This window comes from Carcharhinus amblyrhynchos, chromosome 15 (assembly GCF_965287045.1).
Source record: "Carcharhinus amblyrhynchos chromosome 15, sCarAmb.v2.hapA, whole genome shotgun sequence".
Lineage (NCBI taxonomy): Eukaryota > Metazoa > Chordata > Chondrichthyes > Carcharhiniformes > Carcharhinidae > Carcharhinus > Carcharhinus amblyrhynchos.
The window spans coordinates 56800096-56817705 of record NC_137338.1 but is presented as its reverse complement, the minus strand read 5'-3'; the positions used below and the strand labels follow the sequence as shown (position 1 = coordinate 56817705).

General features: G+C 42.3%; 1 protein-coding gene across 1 annotated transcript in view; it reads left to right on the top strand.

The window, feature by feature from the left end:
- cnksr2a (connector enhancer of kinase suppressor of Ras 2a) overlaps positions 1-13843 on the top strand; it is a 422869-nt gene extending 409026 nt beyond the window's left edge. Inside the window, exons 23-24 of the mRNA XM_080203990.1 lie at positions 5242-5435; positions 11774-13843. Coding sequence (XP_080060116.1) covers positions 5242-5435; positions 11774-12007 — 428 coding nt within the window. The 3' untranslated portion in view covers positions 12008-13843. The remainder of the gene's footprint in view (positions 1-5241; positions 5436-11773) is intronic.
- Positions 13844-17610: the final 3767 nt, after the last annotated feature.

The following is a 17610-nucleotide window of genomic DNA, read 5'->3' as shown; positions in this document are numbered from 1 at the left end:
GCAAAGACTAACATTCCTGAGGCAAAACATATTCCCAAGCCTACAATGTTCAGTAAGGCCTACTATATCCCCCTATATGTAGCCCGCTCATATGGCTGTCTAAGTGACTCTTAAACAACCCTAGCGTGCCTGCTTCCACCACCTTACTCGGCAGTGCATTCCACACCCCCACTACCCTTTGCGTGAAAAACTGCCCTCTAATATTTGTCTTATACCTAGCCCCCCTCACCCTAAGCCCGTGACCCCTCGTTCTATCCATTTCTTGTAGCGGAAAAAGCTTACCACCATTTACTCTATCTATCCCCTTCATAATCTTATAAACCTCTATTAGATCCCCCCTCAGCCGACGTCTCTCAAGGGAAAACAGCCCAAGTTCATCCAATCTTTCCTCGTAAGACAGCCCTTCCATACCAGGCAACATCCTGGTAAATCTCCTCTGCACTCTCTCCAGGATCTCTACATCCTTCCGGTAGTACAGCGACCAGAACTGGACGCAGTACTCCAAGTGAGGCCTAACCAACGTTCTATACAACTGCAACATCAGACTCCTACTCTTATATTCTATACCTCTTCCTATGAAGGCTAACATACCATACGCTTTCCTCATCACATTCTGCACCTGTACCGACACCTTCAGGGACTTATGCACTTGCACCCCCAGGTCTCTCTGCGTATCTATACTCCGGATAGTTCTACCTTTTATCGTATAACTCCCCTCCACATTATTCCGGCCAAGGTGCATCACCTCGCATTTCTCCGGATTAAATTCCATTTGCCATCTATCTGCCCAATCTACCAGCCTGTCTATGTCCTGTTGCATTGCCAGGCACTGCTCCTCAGTACCCGCCAATCCAACCATCTTGGTGTCATCAGCAAATTTGCTGATCACACCACCTACCCCCTCTTCCAAGTCATTAATATATACCACAAATAGAAGAGGTCCAAGTACCGAGCCCTGCGGCACACCACTGGTGACAGGCCTCCAATTGGAAAAGGAGCCTTCCACTACTACTCGCTGTCTCCTCCTCCCAAGCCAGTTCTCCACCCATCTACCAGTTGATGATGACTAACAATTAACTGCTGAACATTGTTTGAAATTGAAAGGGACATGCTATTTGATACAACAAGTATCCTTTCTGTGTTCACAAATGGGCAAAGTATAAAATGTAAATAACCAGCCCATGCTTGCAAAACACAGGCCGCAATTCTCCGATCCTGCTGTGCTACTTTTTCATGCAACGGGCAAGAGATTGTGGCATCAGCTGATTCGTGGGGTTCACACCCTGCTTGTGTCTCCAAGTGTCGGATTTCCAGTGGCATCTGCGCCGTGCCAGAAATCAATAGGGAGGTGCAAAGACTATTTACATGGTCATTTTAATATAATTTAAATATGATTAGACTGACGTCTCTTTGTCCCCTAGCATCTCCCATCCCGCCAGAGTATTTCACTCCAGCAGGGATTACAGTAGCTCCCCACTTTTGGCCCGACCCTGCTGGAGTGAAGGTCGGGTAATCATGTCCCCCAGAGAATCAAACAGTCGGGTGGTGCTCACTGGGCATTGCCATTCTGGCAGTGCCAGCCTGTGACCCTGGCACTGCCCAAGGAGCAAAGTGCCCATGCCCAGGGGTCATTTTGGACTGCCCATCAGACATGTGGTAGTGCCAAGGGAATGGGGGCAAATGGGGGGGCCTAGGGGATGGGGGGTCCTGCTGTTACACTGCAGGGCAAGCAGGGAGACCAGGGATCAGGGAGGGTTGGCACTGCTGGGTGGGGGAGTCAGGACTGTGGGTTGGGGGGTAGGTTACTGTCAGGAGGGGGGGGTGATCAGGGGAAGGAGGGCTGGAGATCATGGTGGGCCGGGAGAGGTGGGGCATTAGGATTGAGACAGGAATAGTCAGGGGGACAAAGGATTGGGCTGTGGGGCATGGTGGGGTGGGCACAGAGATCTGGCATTGCCGGATCACAGAGCTGGCCAGCAGTTGGGAGGCCATCAGTGTAGGGCCATTGCAAATGTGCCGATCTTGGCACTGGTAGATTGGTGTATGCGCAGTGGCCCGCTCACTGCGCTGATTTCAGCCTCTCCAGTGGGAATAGAGCCCACCCCTTGAAATTTAATGATATTCAAGTCAGTGGCCTCTGCAGTGCAAAGAGTGTGGGAGATTCTTCTCTGAGTTCGGCTTCAGGCACTGCCTGTGTTGCATTTCCATGTTCTTTCCGTGTTTGCATGGGTTTCCTCTGAGTGGTCCAGTTTCCTCCAAAAATGTGCAGGTTAGGTTGATTGACTATGTTAAATTTCCCCTTAGTGTCAGGGGGTTAGCTGGGAAACAAGTAGATATGGGGATTGGACTTAGGTGGGATTGTGATCGGTACAGACTTGATGGGCCAAATGGCCTCTTTCTGAATTGTAGGGATTCTATGATTCTATCTGAAATGAAACATTTATTTGAATACACACAAACTGTCCTTTAGAAAAAGTAGTTCTTTTTTCTCAATATTACAAACCCGCTCCTGTCTGAACAACATTATAACCGTTGGATATTGTGTAAGAGGTTCTGACCTTAGATGTGCTGACAATTCACCTCCCCCTTTTGGCACATCACCTTTTCTGTGGTGCAGCTGTTTTTTCATGTTGACATTGACACATGCCATGATGTCTTTGATAGTTTCCTATAACCAATGACCACAAGCTAATAACCATCTTCTAATATTGTAACAGACTGACCTGGAAGCTTATAATGCAATGCATTTTGTAACACTGGCTAATGTTCCTCATCAAGTTAACTCCTAATGCCACATAATCCTATGTCCATCAGAAACATTTTGAGTCAGTCATCAATCAGGTCGGTCAGTGTGGACTTTTAACTTTAAATTTAATCATTCACAAATTCACCCTTACTCATTGAAAATCTTTCCACTTGTGGTCTGATTTAATGGCCTTTGCATTAAAACTTTGCATTAAACAAATTACTTGCTTCGTTACACTGGGCAAAGAATCTTCTAGATCATGTGCTTGTGTAGTCACCGACTGAGCTCTGGGATTAACTTCCACTTTGACAGCTTCTGTCAGATTGCCCACTCCAGTTGTCATGTAATCACTGGGAGATGTTTAATTCTACTCAGGTTCTGTACATGCCTGGGATGATAGATAACTGATGTGCGTGTAAGTATCCTAAATTTACAGCTCATTAATACAGGATGACCTTACAGAAATTGGCCTTAACCAAACAAGTTGCATGTGCTATTAGTCACAGTAACTGGATGAGAACAGTACTTAATAGACATCAATTATTGACATTTGCAACTTTCCATGTTTTTGACATGTTGCCCTGGATGAGGATTTTAACTAAAGTCAGAAATACCTAGAAAAATGTATCCCTTTTCCTTCAATATTTCTATAACCTGGCCTACAATCTCTTAGAACTATCCTTTCCTCTAACTTTAGTGACTTTTTCAGTCCTTCATCCCTTCCCTGCACCCTTTGCAATTGTGCCTTCAACCACATAGGGCCAATACTCTGGAATTTCCTTGCTGTACCCTCTGCCTTTACAGCTCCCTCTTTTCTTTAAAGCTACTTCTTTGACCACTTTTCTGTCATTCTGCTGAATAACTCCTTTGGCAAGCTATGCATTTTTGACTCATGTCCCTGTCATGCTTTTTACAGTATTCTTCTCTCTTTAAGATGTCAATTAATGCAAATTGTCATTGCGATTAAATAAAAATGATGGTATTTGTCACTGTTGGGATATCCTATCACTAGATATTGAGCATTCTTTGACATTGTTTGAAAGGAGACTGGTGCTCTTTAAAGGAATAATTTCTTTGACTAAGTGGTTTTATGTTTTCTGCTTCCAACACACAGCACAGAAAAGAAAGAACAATTCTGTTTTTCTTGTGATAAACTAACCTGCTGAAGACCTGTCATATTGTTAGCTGATGGATCAGAATAATTACTTCCAAGACATGTGCAACTTGTCTGTCTTCAGCTGCCTGATATGAAAAGGAATGAGCATCTTTCTGAGTTTAGATGGTGATCCTAATTCTGCAGGAAAGTTAAAAAGTGTGATACCAGCGGAGGTTCAAATCCTGGCTGAGAGAAATTGAGTACATATAGACTTTGAATACTTCATGTGTTGCAGTTGTAATCTCGTACTAGTGCTTTATTCCTACTTTGTGTTATCTTGGTGTTTTCTCTTTGCCCATTCCTACCTGTACCATCATCTACTGTTTCACTTAGTCAGACACTCATGCCTTGTATGCTGTGTTTTCTTTCCCAAATTGCTATTCTACTTTTAAAGTGTCTCCAGTAGTCTTCTGGGTTCCAATTATGACTCCAGTGCCCATCACTGTTCCTCAGCTAAATAAACCTTTGGCCTTAGAGACAGTAACGTACTGATGATGCATCGTTGCCCATTGATTTTGAGAACATCTCATTCCTGCTCAAACAGCAATCACCCCACGCAGTGCTGTAAATTGTGTTCTTTTTAATAACATAACTTCATATGAGCCAACAGAACAATTAGTTTGTGGAGATCCTGAATGACCCTAACAATATGGTTGTTCACACTCCACAAAAAAAGGGGAAAAACTGTCAGACCCAGAGACAGTGAAAATATGATCAAGAATAGGTCTCAGGTAGGTAGTCAAACATCACAAAGAAGGTGAAGATCACAGTAAAAAAAATTAAAAGGTCACATAACCATTGATTTGATTAGTTGCCAAGTTACAAAGACATTGCTCAGCAATGGGGCAGCCTTCATAGTCGTAATTGAGGCTATTTTTAAATAAAGGATACTGAAAGTGTGTTATAAAGTGTTATCGCATCTTGTCAAGACTTTTTTAGTGACAACCAATAAGTAGCCTTTGCCTTTGAATTTACTGAATAATTCTTTGGCTAACATAGTTGTTCTCATTTTTGTTATAGGGTTTTCCTTGACTCTTGAAATTCTGAATTAACCTGTAAATTTTATAGTTAGGCTGAAAACTATCATTTGGTCAAATCTGGTGATCCAGACGAATCAAAGTTACTAAGAGTCAGTTCAGCTTTTATAAATAAGTTTTCCATTTTAGATGTGGACTGTATACGTCATCAGGTCGAGAGTTTTAGTGAAGTCAGTGAGCTAACTCAGCATTCAGTCTCTCTTTTCTTTTAAATCAGGATTATGCCAGACACTTTATGAAGTGAGAATGCTGCACTCAGACGTTCACTTATCCTAGACTCATCGAATTTAATTCTTTACCAGAACCCACACCAGAGAAAACAGGCGACTCTTTGCAGGATTTGTACAAGGCACTGGAGAACGCCAGTGTGTCTCCATTAGGAGAGCATCGCCTTTCCACCAAACAGGAATTCAAGAAGTCCTTTGTAAAGAGATGCGACAATCCAGTTATCAATGAAAAATTGCATAAGCTTAGAATTCTAAAGAGCACAATTAAGGTAGGACATTCCCTTTTCGTTTAAGGAAATCATTATTGTTAAATTAGTTAGAATTAACTGGCTGTAACTTCACTGTTTTTTTTCCAATCTACCCTTTCTTTCTAAGGGTCTGGAATGCATCGTCACCACCTAACTTGATATCCGGCATTTCCTACCCCTAACCCTTTAATCTAGTGTCTATCCTGCACAACACCGAGACCACACTGTTGAGGCTGACCAACAATATTCTTTATGAGTTTCACCACAAAGCATTAGGCCTCCAGATGCTGCTATAACTCTTTGCCACTTTTGATCCAGTAAGCCATGGCATCCTCCTCCATGTCTCGTCTCTGTGATTCACTTCTGTAATACTGTCCTCATGTGGTGCTGTAACTACCTGTGATACCAAATCCAAATCGCCCTGCAATGGCATCTCGTCCTGTGCCTGCAGAGTCATCTCTGCTGTTCCCCAAAGTTCCACCCTTGACCCTCTCCTATTCCTCCCAGGGTGCCTATTTTTTGACAGCATTATGAAGAAGCATGGGTTGCCTTTTATACGTAAGCTGATAATACCCAGCTTTACTTCTGGAGTGCCACCCTCAACTTCATGGTTATCATTGTGCTGACTTAAAATGGAGAACGAGCCTGAGTTTTCCACAGCCTGTTTCTGTCCTATAGCAAGTTGATTCTTGGATGAGTTGCAATCCTGAACTCTGAAGTGCTTTGGAATGTTTTGCTGTGTTAAGTGTACTACATAAACATGATTTGTTATTGTTCTGTTTATACTGTTGTCGTTTTAACACTTTGAAGATTGTAGATCCCCAATGGCAGAGCAGGTTTATGCAGTAAATAGCTCAAAACCGCACACATACTGGAATCAACACTGATGGTTGATCTGGGGACCACAAAAGATGTTGCAATTAACTTGCGTTAGAGTAAGCATACAATTCACAGCTGGGCTAAACTTAGTAATAACAAATTACACTTGTTGACACTCATGATCTCCTGATGTTTTGGTATATTGTGGTTAAGAGAAAATTTGGACACCAGCTGGAATTTGGAGACATGTGATGAGATCAGTTTTGAGAATTCGATTGAAGTCGAGGCCAGATAAAAATAGGGCAGAGTGGAATCTGGAGTATAGAGTTGAGGATAGTCTCAGCAGTAGAGTAAACTGAGTCCATGGATGGATTTATAGGCAAAAATAAAGATTTTGAAGACAATGTATTTGATAATAACAAGCCATTGGAAATCAGGAAGGGCGGAATGTAATGCAGAATGTATTCAGAGTTGCAGGGTTATGAATAGGTAAGATGTGCAAGGTTGATTGCATGAGGTTTATTGAGAAGAACCACAACAGTTTGCATTTAAATAGCACCTTTAATGTCATAAAATGTCCCAGGGTGCTTCATAAGAATGTTATCAAATTTATTTTGCCATTAAGCCACATGAAGAGCTACAAGTACGAGTGACCAGAAGCTTGACCACTGAAGTATGTTTTAAGGAGCAACTCAAAACCAGCTAAAGAGGCAGAAAGCTTTAGAGGAGAAGTTCTGGACTTTAGGATGCCATTTGTTGAGCATTTAAAATTGGAGATATGAAAGAGACCAGAACCAAAAGAGCAAAGGGATCTCAGAGCTTTGTACGACTGGGTGAGGTTAGGGAGATATGAAAGACCAAGGCCATGGAGAAATTTGAAAACAAGGATGGAAATTTTAAAGTTGAGAGGTTAACAGACCAGGAGCCCAATGCAAGTCAGTGAGCACAAGGTCAATGAGTAAGTGGGGCTTGGTGTGAGTTAGGAATGGGGCAGCAACATTTTGGTTAAGTTCAGGTTTATGGAGGGTATGAGATGGGAGGCCAGCCTGAAGAGAGTTGGAAGTTAAACTTAGGGAAACAAAAGAATTAATTAGGGCTTCAGCAGAAGTTATGCTGAGGCGGGACCAAAGATAATGTTAAAAAAAACAGAGAAATTAAGTATGATTTTGACAAAGACATTAGATGACAATATTAAATAGAGGCAAGAACGATTTAGGAGTCACAGCTAGCAATATTGTGGAGATGGAAGTAAGTGGTTTTGATGATAGGTTGCAATGTAGAGGTGAGTGAGCGTTGTCACTTCAGGTCTCAGCGTTTTAGCTGGAAGCTTCTAGTTGACAAAACACTTTTGGCCTGAGCCTTGGGTCAATATCAGGTGTAGCAGATACATCCTCAGCCAGATTCTTCAGAGAATTGCAAGCTGGCAGGTCAACTGATGGATTAATTGTACAATGCCTATTAATCATGGCAACAGGGAAACCAGGCTCCAAAAATTAAAACCAATATTGACTGCTTCAACTCCTACTGACCCTACAAAAATGCCCAAAATCACAAATGGCCAGAAAACCTGGGAATTGGTGCTGGTGGCTCATTCATGTGACAGTTTCCTGTGGCAGCACTCTGTCACCAAATGTACAAAGTTGACATTTGTTTTTTTCAAAATAGAAAATGTTTACTGAATTTCTGCATGTTTAATTATTTCACCTCCATTTTTCTCCCTGTTGCTTCCTTTGACACGTTCAGGTGTGCAATTCACTGCAGAACACTTCACTATTTGGTTATATTTCTTTTAAAAAACTATAAAATGTTGATGAGATATCCTGATCCATCGATTGTTTACATAAATTTGCAAGTTGAAAGTATTTAAAATATTATAAGCTCCTTTGCCTTTTGAATTTGTACTTTTTGTGAATTTAGTCTTAGAGAATAATGGGCGGGATCTTCCAGCTGTTCGCACTCTGCAGCTGCTGCAAGTGAGCAAAGGCAATTTGGCACTCAGCCAAATCTCCATTCACAGCAATGGGACCAGAGAATCCTGCTGGCCTGAACTGCTGCAACATTTCTGCCCAACAATTTTCCTTCTGTGCAGCATTATGATTTGGGCAATTTTAGGATGATATTATTTGTCCCTAAAGCAAGTGTTTGTCAAACAGCAAAGATCTTCCAACGAACAGAGATTTATCTTTATGTTCAAAGTAAGGTAGGCTGCAGCACACCAAGGTCAACCACTCACCCACTTACTCATCTGAGGGCCAAATAGGATGAGCGGAATTCTCCCATCCCACCCACGCTGGGTTTGATGGCGGGCAGGTGCAGAGAGTCTAGTGAGAGCCAAAACGTTGGAGACGCATTGGCATAAAATCAGGTTGCAGTTTTCCCGATGGTGGATTGATGACAGGTCAGTCTTCCTGTTGGCTGGTGGTGTGAATGCCATTTGCAGTAATTTGCATCTATGAAAGTTCATTAAAACAGTTGCCCACCGGCGCCCCTCTGTGCCTTCTAATCTTGATGTGGATGTGCTAGCGTTGGGCTGGGGTAAACACAGTAAAAAGTCTGACAACACCAGGTTTTAGTCCAACCGATTTATTTGATAGTAAACGCACAAGCTTTCGGGTTAGTCCCTTCGCTAACCCGAAAGCTTGTGTGTTTACTATCAAATAAATCGGTTGGACTAAAACCTGGTGTTGTCAGACTTTTTACTACCTTCTAATCTTACCAGTGGGAAATCACGTAAGCATCAAAGCCGATTGGTAATGCGTGGCATGCACAATGCAGCCTTCAGTTGGCCAGAGACTTCGAAGTGGGAGCAATATTGCCCTAGTGGGGGTGTGGCCTATCGAACTCAAGTGGGGGGGCAATGTGGATGGAGGACAACTGCAAAGGGGGTGGAGGATGGGCACAGGCACACGATGGCAGACAGAGGGGCAAGGAGGTGGATGAAAAAGATGAACAACGGAAGGCAAAGGGAACACCGAGGGGAGGGAAGCTGGACCCTGACAAAGCTGCATGAAAGTATCACAAACAAGGAGGTCAAAGGGATATCACATTGTTTACGAGAAGCGGATACACAAAAACTCTAGATGGGCTGGGTAGAGGTCCAAATGGGGCATGGGCATCTCACAGGCTCAGGAGAGAGGTTGATTGAATCACAGAACAGATTTCCTCTTAAGATTGCCAGCCTTTTCCCTCTGCGTTGCTGACATCCTGCATGGTCTGATGAAGACAAGTGGGCTGGAGAGAGTGATAGGCGTGCGCTGGACTGGTATTTCAATAGGGCATTGGGACTTTTGAACTCATCTGTTGAAGGCAGGTGGGTGGAACAGTTGCTGGCTTGAACGAATGGCGGAGCAGACTCAATGGCCTGAGTGGCCTAATTCAACTCCTATGTCATATGGTCTTATTTTAAACACCTTAATCAAATCCCCCCTCATTCTTCTTACTCCAATGAGTGCAAGCCCAAGCTACTCAACTACTTCTCATACGACTGCCCCTTCAAACCTGGTATCAATCTAGTGAACATCTTCTGAACCCCTTCAGTGCCACCACATCCTTCCTCAAAGAAGGTGACCAAAACTGAATACAGTACTCCAAGTGTCCTCTCACTAATGCCTTATACGATTGTAACAACACTTATCTACTTTTATACTGTAGTCCCTTTGCAATAAATGCCAAGATTCCATTTGCCTTCCTTATCACATTCTGCACCTGCATACTCACTTTCTGAGACTCATGCACAAGGACACCCAGATCCCTCTGCACAGATGCCTTTTGAATCAATTACCCATTTAAATAATAATTTGCCCTTTTATTTTTCAGGCCAAAATGGGAAATGTCACATTTATCCACAATAAACCCCACCTGCTAGATTATGGTCCATTCCCCTAGCCTGTCAGTATCGATTTGTAAACTTTTTAATCATCTTATCACAGCCTGATTTCCCACCTGTTTTGTGTTGTTAGCTAATTTTGCTACGTTACACTCTTCCTTGCTTGTAGATCATTGACATAGATTCTAAATAGTTATGGTCCCAGAATTGAACCCTGCGGGAACCCATTAGTTACAGATTGCCAACTGGAGAAGGACCCATTTATCCCAAGCCTCTGTTTTCTATCAGTCAGCCAATCCTCAATCTATGCCACTACTCTATCTCCAGCCCATTGGGATCTAACCTTCTGGATCAGTCTCTTGTGTGGCACCTTGTCAGATCAGGATCCCCATTACCTACCTTGCTGTTTACAAGCTCAAAGAACCCTAGCAGGTTTGTCAAACAAGACTTGCCCTTCACAAAACCCTGCTGACACTAGTGAATTAAGTTTTGCTTTTCCAGATGCTCAGTCACCTCCTGCTTAATGATTGACTCCAGCAACTTTCCCAGAGATCAGGCTGACTGGTCTATAGTTTCCCACTTTTTGCCTCTTCCCTTTCTTGAATAAGGGTGTCACATCAGCATGTTTCCAGTCCACTGGTACCTTTTCGGAATCCAGGGAATTTTGGAATATCATAACTAATGCATCCACTATCTCTGCTGCCACCTTCTTTAACACCCTAGGGTGCAGGCCATCAGGTCCCATAGACTTATCTATTTTTAAACCCATCAGTTACCTAGTACCCTGGTTACAGTAATTTCAAAATCTCAAAGTGGAAGAATTCTGCCCTATGTGTAATAGAGAGTCCTCAAATATATGCTCATTCTGAATGACTAAAATATAAAGTTTGTTTTTAGTGCCCACATCTCTAATTTCCCAAATGCAGAAAAACATTCTACCCTTCAGTCAATCGTGTCAAATTTATGTGAACTATTTCACTTACACTTCATTTCGCCTATCTGTATTATTAAGCTCATGTCTTATGAGTCAGACCTTGAAAGACATCACACCTCGAGTAATCATTCTGGCTCAAAGAAAAGCATGATTTACTCAAATCTTAGGTCACGTTTAATCATGTGACATATCTGAGTTGATCAAAGGTGAGCCCTTTCTCTTGACAGATCGAAAAATTTGCCAACCAACAGCCACCGCAAGACTGGCCAGTCAAATTGCTCATTTATTATTCAATACAGCTGTTCACAAATCAGCAAGTAAAACGCATCGAACTAATCAGGCGGCTAAAAATAAATTGCTCCAATTGCTTTTTCCAACCAGATCACTTTTCAAGCCACTGAGTACACAAGTCTAAAAATAAGTTTAATAACACAATCAACACAAAAGAAATTTAGCCATAAACCTACTCAATTTAGGTTAGGAACCCTGTAACAAATGTTTCCGGAGTAGAACTGCCAATTGCCTTGGTTTGAAATTCAATGTCTACAATGTTTATCTGACTCTTCTGATATTTCTCAGACATTCATATATGCATCTACACATAAAAAGCAGCAATATAAAAGACAAATGGTTCTGTCGGAAGTCTGTGGATCAATGTTCCACCAAACACCTGAATTCTAACGAAGCATTGTACTTTTTGTACACAAATATTACTGCTGTGTTTTCATTTCCTATTTCTTTAACAATGTGGGTTTTATTTTCTGTTTTATTCACCCTCAGGCAAAAGAAGGAGAAGTAGCGATTATAGACAAGATTCTAGACAATCCCAGCTTGACATCCAAAGAGTTTCAGGGGTGGAAACAAACCTACGTAGAGCTTTTCATGGATATCTGTCAGAACAATGCAGCCACAGAATCAGTAAACGGGGCAACTGAACAAGCTGCACCAACATCAACACCAACACCGACACCGCCTCTGGTGCACACCCACTCATACATTGAAACCCATGTATGAAAGTTTCTCAGCAGGCCTTGTATTAAATATAATCATTTTTGACTGCTTACTTTATACTGGTGAGTCATGATGTAAGTATTTTCTTCGTACACTGACTCCAATTTAATTCCAATGTTAGTTGGCTTCGCATTAGATTCTGGATACACATGGTTATAGTTTGTTTGAAGGGGCATTGTTGTCTTGTAAGATTCTTAGGAAAGCTTTGTCTCTCCTTTATAAATAGATGTCTTGATGCCACTCGGGTCATGATAACGTCATTCTGTGGCTTATGTGTGACTTTATTGTGGTGTGCCAATGATAAAAATTACACGAGTTATTTTCCCCTAACCAGAAAGGCAGCCATGTCCTTGCAAGTCGACTAATAAAAATGAATTAAGGTGAAAAGAGCCAAGGAGTGCTCATGAATATGATTTTGTTTTTCCTTTTGCTTTTTTTACTCCCATGTTGCACATAGTTCCTTGAACACATGTGCAGCAGATGATGAGAAACTGCTGAAGAAGGAATCTGCGTTGTACCTTCATGTCCCCTCTAGCTCACAAGAGTTACCTGCTAGGATGCAGGGAATCAGGATTCCTCCCCCCACCCCACATTCCCCACTGACTTCCATTCCAAATGCTGCCACGTTACCGCGCTATGTGTTGGTACACCAGTAAAGTCCATCCCAGAGCACAATAAGGCCAAATTTAACAAGCCTGCCCACCGAAATGAGGCTCTCAAATTAAAATAACAGGCTGCAAATGCCACCCCTGGCTGCCATTTTTGCTCAGGCCTTTCACATGGAGCTCCAGCATTCAGGAGCTTTATGATAATTTACAAATGGAGATTCTATAACACACAGAGGATGCTGACTACAAATACAAGGTAAAACTAGTCCGCATCTGTTGGACAGCAATTTCTACTGGGAGGTACGCAGCCAAACTAGTAAACATTGAAGTTCCCTTAAGATATTGACCATCATTTTTTTCAGTATGGGGTCAAGAGGAATACAGCCCTTTTTCTCAGCCCACAAAAAAAAAATGGATGCTGTTGGAACTTCTGAGGCTCCCGTAGATCACCTCACACCATGCCCCATCCTCCTTCCCCTGCATCCCATCCAAGACTCTCTCAGCGATTTCCCACTCTACAAAAGTCAGCACAATGCATCTGGACATCCGGAGCTCACCAGCAGACCCAGAATGTAAATCAAGCCTCCAAATAGTGTGTGTCAGCAAGAAGGGGTAGCTGTATTCCACCTGCTGCCTGCCCAGGAACCACCTATTGCTTACTTACACTCCAACCTTTGTCCCCAAGACATTCCTCCAATTGCACATCCCTGCTCTTCCAGCTGCCATCTGGAGCTCTGCCTGCAATACCCACTTCCTGCCAGCTGGCCTCCCACTCTGCACCAATTACCCACTCACTCTCTACCTGTTTGCCTGCCCATGTTCTGCCCAATGTTAAAGTTGGCCTTAATGTGTTTAAATTAATGAAGTTTCAGACTGCCTGGGAAAGAAGAAACCTCAAATAAACTGTCTTCAAATCTGCAATCAGACCAGCAATAAAATCATGATTGCGTTATGTGAATGTGTGATTGGTGTATAATTAAAAAATCTGCTTTTCAAACTCGCCATAATAATTTGCCATAATTTGAAACAATTTTGTCAAATTAGCTACTGGCACTCCTGCAAAAAATATCCTCTGTATTTATCACTATATCTTAATTGTTTATTTCTGTCCTTTTTGCATCTACATTCATTCTGCTCATTGGTACAGCTGATTTATCTCACCATTCAAAGAACCCTTTGTCCTTGTATATTTTAAACAAAAACTTTATTTTAATGGTGACACAACCCGGACTTGTACACCCTGCAGAAGATAATCAATTGTTCATGATGATTCAGAACTGTCCGAATTGTAGGCATATTGGAAATTTTAATAGATCTAACTATCGAACGTTTACCATGCCACAGCACAAAAATGGCTCAGCACCTTGAAAAAATGTTTAAATGGAGCAAGGCACAGTGTCAATTTCTCCACTTCACTGAACTCCTGTCTCACTTAGATTACTCTGTGGAGGTACCACAATTGTCACGAGGTACCAGTAAAGAATGGCAGAGACCAGTGAGTAAATCAGAGTGGAAGCAATCCTCTGGTGCAAAATGGCAGAAAGAGTAAAGGGTTCCCTAATCTTAAGAGATAGTTTGTACCTTCATGCAGTACATTACAATTACATCAAGATGATGCTGTTCTTACGTGGAAATTTTTGAACAGACTGAGCTAAACTCTGTCATGTATGCTTTGGCATGTGAATAGTTTGTAGTGAAAAGAAGCCACTGGTATTTTACAGACATAAAAACCCATAAATCCCTCCCTGTATACAGACAGTTTACAAATCTGTAAGGTAATTTGTTTGCAAGACTGAGAATAATATGGCATCCCAAGGATAATTACCTTCCTGTACAATCTGACTGGACTGCAGGATTATGAATTTTGGATTGTTCAATATATTCTCCGCCTGAAAATTGCATTCATTTAATCACTGAATATTCATTGCTTGTTGGAATTGGACATACCAACTTGAAACAGAGCAAAGTCAAATACTTAGTGTTAGGAGAAGCTTCCTATCATCCAGTGTAAAATAACTATCAACTTGTGACAGTGACCATAGTAATGTCTAATATAGGACAGCCATTCAAACAATTCCATTGAGCAATGTACATCGATCATTTCACAGCAGCCTGGAGGACAATCCTTCAATTGACTAATGCATGTAACATTAAAGTCAAAACAGATCTTAAAAGGCAGCGTTTAAATTATAATCTTAACCAAAATGTCTTGGGATTAAGAAATTGAGCTTCTTTGCTCCCGATTTTTGGGGGCTACATGTGCCCTTAGTGCTCCAAAATGTCACCTGCTGCAGATGCACCCACGTGGAGTGAATCATGATGGCTGCAGTACTGGTGTAGGCATTGGCAAGGGTGCAGTGAACAACCACTGGAGTTATGTAGAATTGTCAGATGCTGATGTCAATCAGCATGCAACATTGGTTTGACACCTGCAGTGCCATTTTGGAGCTCACCTCCCGCTAAAGCTCTCTCTTAATACTGCACAACTGAACATGCAGTAGGAAGGACCCAACCCCATTCTTCACTCCCATCATGCTATTTATAGAGATCGGAAGTACATGCAGGTTAGTTATGGTTGACTTATTCCTAACCTTGCTATGATTCTACATGTGCTTGGGTATTTTCCATTGTTGCTTTGAGTTGCACATGTCTACAAAGAGGCATGGCAAATGCTGAAGGAACTTTTGATGACTTCAAGAATTCTGTATAAACCAGTTTCTGCCAGACATGGGTATTCTCTGTAGAATGCACCATGACTTGGAGAACAAAGTGGGCCCACACATCACTTCAAAAAGCATTCTCAAAACTTCCCTCTTTAACTGTGCCTTTGATCGCCTCTTCTAACTTCTTTCTATGTCTAGTATGGTAGCTACAGTTTCCCTGTAACACACTTTAGAATGTTTCGTTACTGAAAGTTGCCACTTAAAGACAAAGACCCTGATAACCCACGAGTTAGCATGTTTTAGCTTAAGTCTCAACGTGTGTCTGGCCCAGTTCTCCACTGCCAGCCCCACAGGTTTGTGTGGTTAGTGGAATTCCCCCTTAATGTGTCACCTCTAGTTGGACTAATGCTCTGATGCTATGGGTGGATCTTTGCCATTTAACATTGCAGCAAGGTTGGAAAGTTCTGCAGAAGCACCCTGGCCAAGGGAATTTGAAACCCATATGCACAATCCCGACCAAGAACCTAGGTGGTCCCCAGATCTATATATCATCTTAGCAAGATTTGTTTGCACTGACTGGTTGAAAGCATAGGATGGAAGAGCTGGAATCTTATAATCTCGCTGTAGTGAACTCGGAGAAGAGAAGGGCATTTACTTAGGCAAAGTGGTTACATACTAAAATCTCACTGCTTTACCATCTCTGCCAGAATTAAAAATGAACCCAACTACAGGCAAACCTGTTATTGTGTGTTGTGCATGACAGCTAAAACCCATGCAGTTGATTGTCAGTGGCAGAGCAGGCTAGAGGAGACAGATCTGTCTACTCCTGCTCCTAGTACTTATGACTATGAACTGTGGAGCGGGGATGGTGGAGGGGGTGCTCAGTGAGGTAGTGATCATGAGAATGCACACAAGGAAGGCATGAGCCAATTAAGAACTCTGAATTCCTCTCCCTACAACCCCCCCCCCCCCCCACCCCCGCATCCCCAAGCACCACCACTACCATATTATTTATCTGTAGCCAGGGTCGCTTCACAATCCTACTCTGTAGATTCTGCTACCTGTCCTGCTAATAGCAGTCACATCTCCTCACTGCTGCTGCTGAACACAGGAGCGGTCGGCCTCTGATTGGCTGGTAGCTGGCAGGACTTCAACTTCCAAGTCTTGATGCCAAGACTCGGCCTGCCGCTGGCTTTATCACTGGCTGATTGGCATGAGGTTCAGTGGGCCTTCCCGCAAAGAGGCAGCATGGGTCTCTCACCAGCTCTCCAGCCAGCAGGCAAGACCTCCTACTTCTCAACAAGGTTTCGCCCAAAAGCCCCTGAACCCATCCCCTGCGACAATGTCCTTGTAAAGGTTATGTACAGGTTCCATCTTCACAAAACTCTCAAAACATAAGTGCGAGGTTGGCTTGCAGGATATCCTATACCCTATCTAGTTTAAACAATTCCACTGGACTTTGTGCAGGAGTCAGTGAGCTTTTCTGTAGACTTCTAGAACCAAGTCGGTTGCTGTGTTTGCATTTGACAAATGTAACATGGTAAATTCAGCACATAAATTAAGGATCTAGGTGAAAATAGAAGGAAGAGTTTAGAAGAATGAGGGGATTCATAGAAACCTAGAAATTCTAATAGAATTAGACAGGGTAGATGCAGAAAGGATGCTCCTGATGTTGAGGACATCCAGAACCAGGGGTCAGTCTAAAGATATGGAATAAATATTTTCAGATTAAGGTGAGGAAAATCTCTTCCCCCAGTGAGTGGCAAGCCTATGGAATTTGCTATTATAGAAAGTTGAGGCCAAAACATTGTTTTCAAGAAGAAATTAGATATAATTCTTGGGGCAAAGGAGAGCAAAGGATATGGGGGTAAAATAGGATCAACCACTGAGTTGGATGATCAGCCATGATCGTAATGAATGGTGGAACAGGCTCGAAGGGTGAGTGGCCTCCTCCTATTCATATTTTCTATGATTATTGCCCTAAGTTATAAGAGTGCATATATGCGTACTGGTTGTTTGAGGACAGATGCCATATGCGAATCAGTCAGGAATATAACAGAGGGAATGTTAACTTTGATCACATGGGCAAACAAATAGGCAGAGGCAGATTGTCCATCTAATTTTTATTTTCACTGAGATCAAAGGAACAAAAACTAGCGTGTTCAGATAACCCACTCTGTCACTTTATTGTCCAAGTTTCAGGATGAAAATTATTTTCACAGTGCAAACATTCAGCAAGATAAACTGTTAACACTCCTTAACTTGAATTGAAGCAAAACACTGCAGATGCTGGAACTCTGAAATTAGAAAATGCTGGAAGATGGTCTGACAGTAT